General features: G+C 40.5%; 1 protein-coding gene across 5 annotated transcripts in view; it reads left to right on the top strand.

Annotated features, from left to right (window-relative positions):
- LOC115214417 (pyrokinin-1 receptor) overlaps positions 1 to 11409 on the top strand; it is a 384104-nt gene that overhangs the window by 350877 nt on the left and 21818 nt on the right. For all 5 annotated transcript variants that reach the window (XR_005004275.1, XM_036514944.1, XM_029783623.2 and 2 more), the window contains one exon: positions 9337 to 9635. Coding sequence is in view for 4 of the 5 variants with exons in the window: in XM_036514944.1 (XP_036370837.1) it covers positions 9343 to 9635 (293 nt within the window). In the remaining variant the exon portion in view is untranslated. The remainder of the gene's footprint in view (positions 1 to 9336; positions 9636 to 11409) is intronic.

Genomic DNA, 11409 nt, shown 5'->3' with positions numbered 1-11409 from the left:
ACGTTAATCTATTTCGAGCGAAAGAGTTCACAACTGTGTTTACTTATTTGCTGTTTGTGAACATTTGCGGCGTTTCCCCCCTTCTAATAACATTAATTCAAATACATGAAGTGTTTGTCTGCGTCCTGCATTAAAGTAATAATCTACCATTCTACTGTGTCTATGAAATATAGCAACTCTGCATAGAATTCGGATTGTGGATCAGATTGTTTAATTCATTAATTCATTTCATCTGCATTGGTCCACGAAGGCGGCAAATTAGCTAAAGAGAGCCAGCTTATAATGATAAATCTCAGAGCGAGTTATAAACAGTAGCGGTAACACATCGTGACGCATATTTGCCATTTGAATATGGCTGACCCCTAAGGGTGGATGCTACTGTAGTTTGTAGCCCCAGGAAGATACCTCCTCCAGCTGGCTATAGACACACTTTCTGTGCCCTATCAGTATTTGTGAAGGGAAGTCATCCTTCCCGTCTTCAACTTATGATACACACGGACTCGAGTTTCAAGGTATTTACCTATCATCAGCGTGTGACAATCATAGTTGTCGACGAGAATAAGGTTTTTGGTGTAGTTGTTTGTGGTGAAATCGTTGTTGCTTCTTAGCTTTTGGTTAACTCTGACGACGGATATATGATCAAAGGAATTCCCGCTATCAGTATCTCATCTTTTCGTAGGTTATCTACAGTTATCTTACCTATTGTGTCTTCTGGTTACTTTATATATTGTGTCTGATTATATGAAAATTTTACTCCTATTTCTAGCAAGTAGAACAACCATTTAGAAACTTCCACTTATATGGATACAAAATATCGTTTCCTTTTTGTGGCTGTGTTGCTTTTACTTTGCTGTTAACTGTCAACATAAACAAAGGGCTTTAGATCGAAAGTACCTCTGTTAGAAAATGAGTGGTTCCGAGGATGGAGGGGTTCTGGAGCATTCATGTCTTACTTCGGATTCCAAGTAGTATTAGAGTATGGGGTATTAAAACTAGTGCACACTCGATAACTGATCATCCACAGATTTTTGATAGGTTTACTTGTAAAATCAACATATTTATAGACCTTTTCTACTTCCTTGTCTGGTATGTTTTTGTTCGAAGAGATTGCAAAGTTTATATAAGGTATTTTATGCCATATATAATGATGTCTTGCCTACGAAGTTCATTTGTTCAATCTTCCTAGTTGTCAAAATCTAATAGAGTATTCAGTTTGTTAAGTTCGTTTAGAACTTTTTTCTGGTACATTATTGCACCCTTCATCTGCAATTTTGTATTCATATTCTTTTAACAAGAAAAAAAAGTACACCGAGACAAAACTTATCATGTCGGATATATTCCCTTAATACTGGAGCCAACACTACCATAGGAAGAACATTTTCTACTCGCAGATTACGTAGGAAAGGCCGGTTCGTTGAAATGATGAATGCAATTTCCTATTTACCCGGAGGTGAATGAAATATTGTGTAACCGTTCTGTATCATTGTTGTATTGATATGGAGTGTGGAGTGTTTTATTTTCGGTGTCTTCTTGTTGCGCCTGTTATGTACAGAATATGTAACGTAGTTTTTTTTTATTTCCTTTTATTTCTACTACCTCTGTGTAAGATACGTATGTATTGCCTATAATAGCTCAAGGGGTAGTGGCTTTGGAACTCTGCAAGTAGTTTCCTTGTTTTCTGTATTAGCTCTTCAGATCAAATAACTTCTAGTTTACTATGTTGAAGCTGTAGTTCATAAGTGAAATGGCTAGCATATTTATACCCGTTGCCTTATGTCTAACAATTAACAATGCGTTTAGTTTTTATGTTAGACTTATTATTTCTGTTATTTTTTTTTAATTTTCTCTTTCATTTATGTGTCCGCTGTTTTATTGGATTCAGCTACACCAACGCATATTAGTTGTTCTGCTTTCAGTATCTGCAGTAAAATTTAATATTCTCACTTGTAATTCACTCCTTCTTATAATAGGTCTGACGCATTCGTCTAAGCCCACGCTTATATGTATATTATGCTGAATCTATATCAATAAACTTTTTTGTCTATTTATATATTGATAAATGTATACATATGCTATACATGCTTACATAACATATATATATATATAAATATGCATGTATATTCATTTATTTTCTGTCTTGTTAAGGCAACGGAAATGTAGGTGGGACAGAAAAAAGAGAGTGCGAGCGAGCAGTGCGTAAAAAATATAGCATTGAAGAAAATGGGAATGTTCAAAGATTGGATGAAAATTGGCAAGAATATATTGAAAGATAAGCATGAGGGAGAGATTATCAGAAAGTTAGTGATAAAACAATGGACGAGAAGAAAGAGAAAGAGTGACAAATGACGGAAAGGAGAAGTAGGAGTGTAATAAAATATAGATTTAATTTTGCTACAGGGCCAGCAATGTCGGGGAGGGGACAAGTTGATTATATCGACCCTAGTGTTCAACTGGTACTTATTTCATTGATCCCGAAAGGATGAAAGACAAAATTGACCTCGGTGGAATTTGAACTCAGAAGTAAAGACAGACAAAATGTCGGTGTGCTAGCGATTCTGCTAGTTCAGTGCCTTAGAGTATATGAGGATCTATTTGATTTCGTCGACCTCAGTGCGAGACTACTGCTCATTTTATCGACCCTGAAATGATGAAAGGTAAAGTCGACCCCGACGGAACTCGAACTCAGAACATTAAGACAGACAAAATACAGCTATGCATTTTGCCCGGTGCTGACATTCCTATCAGCTCGCGTCTTGCCAAGTTTCACCTTGGAGAGCTATTAGGAATTAGTAGCGGACAAAATTGACGACTTCCTATGAAAAAGTCGGGATGTCAGGGAAAGTCAGGTAGCTGGTCTTTTTCAAGGGGACTTTCAGACCAAAGCCTATGAAAAATTTCCATAAATCCCTAACTTGGTAGTAGTACTACTGGGTTGCTGTGCCGATTTGAGACAAGCTTTACACATACCGAAGTTTTGTTAGACGGATCTGGTTGAGATGAGTGCTGAGAAATGAAACTGTTCTGCATACACTCGTCCAGTGACCAGACATTGCTGACTTCTGGAGCTTTATCGAACAACTGTTACCACTTGTAGGGCGAATGCGGCTGACGGCCGTGTCCATCGTGAGGATCGCCACACTGCCTATTTTTGATTGGGAAGAGCAAGCAGTTTTCTTCTGTCTGGTGGTTATGGCGAAAGAGACAGTGTGGTGGACGAAGTTCAAAGAAATAAAGACAAATACTTTTCTCTTTGACCAAATCCTCGTCGATATTGGCCGAATTCCACCTGAGCAGGAAAGTGAAGGTGGAGAGGGAAGTGCTGCTCTTAGTATTTGGGGTGAAAGATGAGGGAATGTGGCGAGGATGGCCCGAGTGAATAGATCTACTCTGTGTATACACCTGTTGGCCGGCCGGAGGAAAGGAAGAGGCGTGGGTTGCCTGCTTGAAGTGCCTTTGATAATTGATGTTTCTAGGATGAGTCGGGTTCCTTGTTTGCCCTGGATGGAGATCACCCCTTTCTGGGGAATTTCTAATCTAATATTTTATTTTTAAATGTTAGTTAGTTAGTTAATTTTTTGGCGCAAAAAGCAAAAAGCAAGGCCATGTAGGGGGACATGGAGTTATGTACAAGGTGGTGTTCATGTAAAGAGTTCAGGCCACTTGTGGTCAAGGGAGACTTTGAACCGAGTTGTCGTTGGCATCTTCACCATCTCGTCCGGCAGCTTATTCCACGGATCCGCAACCCGGACGGAGAAAGCCCCTCTCCTTCGATTGAGATGAAATCGTCGCAGATAGAGTTTTTAGGAATGACCCCGCAGCCGACGCTCTGGAGCAGGAGTGAAGAACAGCTCTTTCGAGAGGTTACACTTTCCGCTTATGATGTTGTGAGCAAGAATGAGATCACCACAGCATCGTCGTTTTTCTATTGTTTTATCGTTTACATATGCTATATGTAAATCCCCACTTGCCTTTGTTTTGAATCATCCATTTTGCTTTGTGTACGACTCTTATGGCTAATAAAAGAGTTGCTATATTATCATTGTTATTGTTGTTGCTGCTGTTGTTGATTTTACTCGGATTCCTTATGATTCCTGGTGGAATTTGCGAGGGTTGCAGGTTACTATCAGTAACCTTAGGTATTCACAAGCTTTCAATAGTATTTCAAGTGCTAAAGATCTTCCTGATAATCTTTCTTGTCCTCCAGACGCAAAGTTTCCGCAGAAGCTCTACAGAACTAAGAGAACTCAAGCTGTTTAGTTGCCTAGAAAACTAAAACTGACGAAAACGTGTAAAATCAAATCCACACGAAAATCTGCTGATACAAGATATCTATGGAAATTATTACCCCTGAAAGTCCACTGTATCATATTATGAGCTGACGTTATGGTGCATATTGGAGAATACTTCACAAGACTGAAATGCTTGTTTCTGTTTCTTTATTTCTTGTGTACGAAGCAGGCTCTTTCATCAGGTGGGATGAACTTCAAGCTGTTGGCTATATCCACACCACATATTGGTTCCTTAGCTTGCACTATCCCATTAGTGGTAAATTCATTCATCAGAAAAGCTTTCCCACAACTTGACTTTTTCAGTTGCAATCTTGAGTTAATCTTATAAGAGGATTAGCATTTGACACATGCGAGCCGACTAGAGAAATCTGTAGGATTAGAGGAATCTCTTCATTCTGTTAAGGATTTCTAAATAACGTCAACTCCGATGTCTTAGAAATAGCCAGAATGTCAATTATAAAATACCCAGAATGTCGAAGGCGGCGAGCTGGCAGAAACGTTAGCACGCCGGGCGAAATGCTTAGTCGTATTTCGTCTGCCGTTACGTTCTGAGTTCAAATTCCGCCGAGGTCGACTTTGTCTTTCATCCTTTCGGGGTCGATAAGCTAAGTACTAGTTACTCACTGGGGTCGATATAATCGACTTAATCCGATTGTCTGTCCTTTTTTGTCCTCTCTGTGTTTAGCCCCTTGTGGATAGTAAAGAAATGGGTATTTCGTCTGCCGCTACGTTCTGAGTTCAAATTCCGCCGAGGTCGACTTTGCCTTTCATCCTTTCGGGGTCGATTAAAGAAGGACCAGTTATGCACTGGAGTCGATATAATCGACTTAATCCGTTTGTCTGTCCTTGTTTGTCTGTCCCCTCTGTGTGTAGCCCCTTGTGGGCAGTAAAGAAATAAGAATGTCGATTATAATTCCTTGAACAACATTTTCGGCTAGAAGTTCAGAGATAATCTTTTTTGTTCTTGTTATTATTGCTATTGTTTTAGTATTGTTGTCCGGTTGGTTTCACGCAGGGACCATGGAACAGCTTGAGCCCGCTTCTCAAACACTGCACCGTACTACGTTGGTGTGACGCTTGAGGTATCCAACTCAATCAAAATTTCAAAAACTATACTTTAAGTATTTAGAAAATCCATACTAATACTTGAGTATCTTGAAGAGATGTCACAACTTTTAATGCATGTGTACGATTAACAAATCAATCAACAATTTTCAATATTTTTCTAACTTCATAATTTTAAAGCTTTGCTGGGTTCTTTTTTTAAATTTCAATGTGAAGTGCATTACTAAGGATTTTATTTGTTACCCAGTTTGCTACAGGGATAAGGAACACAGTCAATTAAGGAAGATATTTACGATCAGAACATCATTAAAGCTTCAGAACCATCGTACTTTTTTCCATTTCAAACCATTGCTAAAGGAAAGTATTTTAAATCTTTCAGGTGGCGTGATTATCATAAATATTCTATCTTTTTTCACTTTAAACTTCAGCGCTTTTTTTTTGTTCTTTTCTTTTGCCACTAAGCAAGCTAGGATGTTAAAAAATAGAATTACAAGGCTCTCTACGTTGAAAATTGAAAAATCATTTCGATATGAATTTACGTTTCATTGCTCCAAGCATTTAAAGCGGGCAATTCATTCGTTTATGCCATTCATTTGCGTGTTTATCCCTTTAGCTCGGAATAAAAAGCAAAAACATTATTCTGAAATATATTTCTTCTTTCATATGTACATACACACAAACACTCACATGTATATATACATATATATATATATATATACACATACATATGTATGTATACATGTACACTTATGTATACACGTATATGTACGTGTATGTACATATATATGTATATGTGTATATGTATATATATATATATATATATGTGTGTGTGTGTATGTGTGTGTGCGTGTATGTATATATATTGTGTGTATGTATATATTGTGTGTGTATGTGAGTTAGTGTATGCGTGTGTGTGAGCGTGTGTTTGTGCATGTGTGTGTGCGTGTATGCGCGTGTGTGCGTGTGCGTGTGTCTGTGCCTGTGTGTATATGTGTATGGTGTGTGTGGGAGGTAATTATGCGTCCATGTGTATGCACGGGTGCGTGTGTTTTTGTGCGTGTAGATATGTACGTATGTGTGTGTATGTGTTCGAGTATATAGAAATAAAAATTATAATAAATTATAAAAAATAAGTTTAAAAGGGGGTAAAAAAATTAATGCAATAGAAAATGGCGCAATTAAAAACAAAAAACAAAAAATGAAAAATGTTGCAGGAGGTGTAGAGGCAGTCAATAGGAAGAGGGGATTGTTTTTAGTCTGGAGGGGATAGTTGTTCGTAGATTAAAGATATACTGATGTTCCAAGCGGAGTCGCGAGTGTGTGGATCCGTGGTGCCGAGTGAGGCCAAAGACGGAAATGTTAGAGGAGTAGTGGTTCGCCAGGCGGAAGTGACGGGCGACGGGGGTGTTCGAACGTAGTCGAATATCCCTTAGATATTCGGTGAACCTATCGGCCAGTTGGCGGCCCGTCTGACCTACATATAGTTTACCACAGAGGTTGCATCTAATACAGTATATGAGGCTAGAAGAGGTGCAATAGAAGGAATTTGTTATGCGAAGAATGTGCTGATTGGGACAAGTGAGAGAAGAAGTGTTGGTGATGAAGGGACAGGTGTGACAACGGGATCTGAAGCACGGGAAGGATCCGGGTAGGACTGGGGGGAAGAAGAGAAGCTGCTACGGACCAGATCACGTAGTTTCCGGGCGCGTTTAAATGAGGACAAGGGTTGGTTGGAGAAAATGGGGCGGGTGGTGGGATCAAGCTGGAGACGACAGAAGGACCGTTGGATCCTCCAACGAAGGGGTAGGATGGAAGGGTGGAAACAGAAGTGAAAGAGGGTGCGGTTAGGGGGTTAGTGTGAGAAAGGATAAAGGGCGGTGGTGCGATCGATTCGACGAGCGCGGGCAAGGGCGGTTTGGACAAGGATTGAGGGGTATCCTCGATGCCTGAACAGGCGGGCAAGGTACTGGGACTGGGTCTCAAAATCCTGGGCTCAAAAGTCTAGGCTACTGAATTGGCCTGGAGGCGGCGTCCAGTTGGATGGGCGGCGCCCCAGCTCCGAAAAGCAATCCAGATTGTCGTGACGCTGTGTAGACGTGTGAAAAAACGCACATAGTTTGATGCGGCGCAGGAAGTGGCTGACGTCGGTGTCGGTCTCAAATTCGTCACAGTGGGGCGTGAGAGCCGTGAAGCGGAGTCCCCTACTGAGGAGTGAGTGCTCGGCAGCGGACAGGGCGAGGTTGGTAGCAGTGTGATGGGGTGAGTGGAGTCGGAAAGAGCGGGTGCAGAGGTGTGTGGAGGAGGGATGGAATGGTTAGGTGGGGGTGGGATAGGAGTGGGAATGTCGGGGTGTAGGGGTGGGGTGCAGGAGGGGGGGCATGGTGAATGCGGGATAGGGAGTTATCGGAGAGTTGAAGGGGGAGGGGAAGGGGTTGAGGAGGCGGTGGAGTTTTCTGTTTTTATGTGTGAGGAAATTGTGGAGTTAGTAGTTGAGATTAAGAAGGAAACGGAGAATGGGCTGAGTGAAGGGTGGAGGGCAGAGAAAGGAGAGGAAGAGGTAAGCTTAGGGAAGCTAGTGGTCAAGAGAGTGAAGGGGGGAGCGTCACATATACACACATACATACACATACATGCACACACTCGCACATGTACACACACACATACCGCCAACACCCACAGCACACACTCATACAAACACGCACATTATTACACGCACCCCCAAAGAATCCTAAACATACGCATACACGTATGGATGCACATACACACATACACACACATGCGCACACATACGCACGCGCACACACGCACACGAAGGCACACATACCTAACACTCACAACCCCAAGCGTACACGTATACACACCCGCATACTCACACGCGCACACATATACACACGCACACATACACGCACACACAACTACACGCACATACATATACACATACACATACACATACATACGCACACACACACATGCAAAAAGATGCACATATACCTCCCTACACAACCTCTCGTTCACACACGCAAAATTCACACACACATACATACACACACACGAACACACGCACATACACTCACACGCACGCACATATATACACACACACACCTACACACACGCACATGAACCCACACATACCTCCCATACACACACAGCACACACTCATACATACACGCACACAATTATACATACATGGACACACACACATACACATACAAGCATATACACGCACACACACACACAGAGTAACGTACATTTACTCCACAGACACAACCTCACGCGTACACACATACCTACACGTACACACACATACATACACAGACACACTGTAAACAAAACACACACACTACATATACATACACACACTTCAAACTACCAGTTAAACACCTTTCTACTGATCATTCTCCTACGCATATGTGTAGGTAGACACACAACAGACAGCCACTCCTACCAAAATTCTTACTATAGATACTTCCTATGACCTTAATCGACACTAAGTCCAACCACACACATACATAAACAACCACAACCACACACACACATGCACATACACATGCTATCATTACACGCACACACACACACACACACAGACCTGCGCCCACGCACGTACCCACACATACACGCATCTACCTCCTTCTCTTCCACTCTCCTGTCTTTGAAAGAACTTTTTCTTCCCCCATACCCTCCCAGTCCTTTCAATGTGTGACCGCGTGTGTAACGGCGATTTTGTTTCTCCATCTTTCCTTCTTTGGACTTTTTCTATGTATCTAATGAAGAGCTCCGCACGAAACATGAAATCTTCGTTATTTTCTTTCTGTTGTGTGAGTGTCCAATAACACTGTACTTATTCCACGTCCTCGAGTTGTTGTTTTTTCTTGCTTGTTCATGTTTGGATTGACTATATATATATGTATATACATACATATATTAGCGTTTACTAAAATTGTAGAATATATAACGAAAATCTTTGTTTTTGTTTTTTTCACAGGTAATCATGGATTGCCCGAACAGCACCCTACAGAACACAACGACGCGGCCAGAAAGTCCAGAAAATGAAGTGCTGTCTTCTATAAGCAAAGCAATTATGGATTTTGCGGTACCAACAGTTTGCGTCATAGGATTACTTGGCAACTTGCTAAATATGCTTGTCCTCAGCAGAGAGAAAATGCAACGGAACCTGTCCAAAATGGAAAAGTCAGCACACTACGGAATGATCGCTTTGGCATTTTCCGATTTCATGTTCTGTCTGCTGGCTTTGCTATTTACTTTAGTACCTAGACATAAATGGTAGGTATTTATTACATTCACAGCAAGTATCATGTTATATTATACTAATATATTATATTATACTGTAGTATATTCTATTCTATTAAATTTCTTTCGTGGCTTTTATGCTTAGCACTACATAATCCAGTGTATCTTTCTTCTTTCAAAATGATAGTGTAAAATGAGGAATATGTTGCGGACATTTTTTGTATGCTAACTGATTACGCGGAGGCCGTCTTATTGGCTCGTATATTCTGTATTATTGGTTTTTATTTGCAGGTTATTTCAGACTTAGCAGATACGTGATTTAGAAGTATTTCATCCATGACAATGTATCTTTATTTAGGATGAAATGTTATAGGTGATTCGCAGATTTCGTTGCAATTTCAAGTCGTTTGACCGTTTCGTATAGTGCAACATATTATATCATTGATTCGACATATATAATGCTGTGTAATAAGGAGATAACAGGAAAGTCAAAGTACATTTTTTATTGAACTTTAGTTTCTAGAAAAGAATGTGAAAAATGATTGGAATTTAGTCTGTGAAAGTTGAATATTTCCTTCAAGTTTTTAACTCCGTGTGTTCGTTCAGGCTGGCTGACTCTGGTAAGGACGATGAGAGTTCCAGTTGATTCGATCAACGGAAGAGCCGGCTCGTCCAATTGACCTGCAAGTGGCATAGTATTCTACAGACACGCGTAGCCTTAACATAGTTCTGAGGAAAATTCAGCGCCAAACACAGAATGTGACAAGACTAGCTCTCTGAATTACAGGTAGAACTCATCATTACCAGCTGACTGGACTGGAACAACGCGAAATAAAGTTTTTTTGCACAAGGACACAACGCGCTGCTGGTAATTAAACTCACAACCGTAAGCCAAATACACTAACCACAGAGGCACACGCCTTCCGTGAAGTTCGTTCAGACGATAAAACACTAAACGATAAAGACAGACGGAATGGTGATTAAATGAATCATCAGCTTCGATCGAATACATAAACACTAATGCACACTGTATCACAGTGTTTAGAAAGAGTACATTTGTCTGTGGAATACTCTGCCATTTCGTACGATACTTCAATGAGGAAACCGTTTCGTTAATTGAATACTACTCAAAGTCGACATGCAATCATTTGTTATTATACATATCGTGTACAAGACCGCAAGCTGGCAGAATCGTTAGCGCACTGGATGAAATTCTTAGCGGTATTTCGCCTCGCTCTTCGCTACGTTCTGAGTTCAAATTCCACCGAGGTCGATTTACCTTTCATCCTTTCAGGGTCGATAAATTAAGTACCAGTTGAACACTGAGGTCAATGTAATTGACTTAACCCCTCCCTCACCATCCGAATTTCAGACCTTGTGCCTATAATAGAAAGAATTATTTCGTATTGTTCACACAATTTTATTAAGGTAGCTAGCTGGCAGAAACGTTAGCACGCCGGGCGAAATGCTTAGCAGCATTTCGTCTGTCTTTACGTTCTGAGTTCAAATTCCGCCGAGGTTTACTATGCTTTTCATCCTTTCGGTGTCAATAAATTAAGTACCAGTTACGCACTGGGGGCGATGTAATCGACTATCCCTTTCTCTCAAAGTTCAGGCCTTGTAGAAAGGATTATATATATCGTGTGCATTTTCTCGCCCATATATATACAAAAACTGTAATATGCGTGTGTGTGTGTGTATATATATATATATATATATATATATATATATATATATATATATGTAAGTATACATATTTATGTCTCTCAATACACTCTACCTTAAATAATGTGTTTCTTGAAATCCC

The sequence above is a fragment of the Octopus sinensis genome, linkage group LG1 (genome assembly GCF_006345805.1).
Source record: "Octopus sinensis linkage group LG1, ASM634580v1, whole genome shotgun sequence".
Taxonomy (NCBI): Eukaryota; Metazoa; Mollusca; class Cephalopoda; order Octopoda; family Octopodidae; genus Octopus; species Octopus sinensis.
Note: the sequence above shows the minus strand (reverse complement) of the source record. Positions and strands in the feature narration are given on the sequence as shown.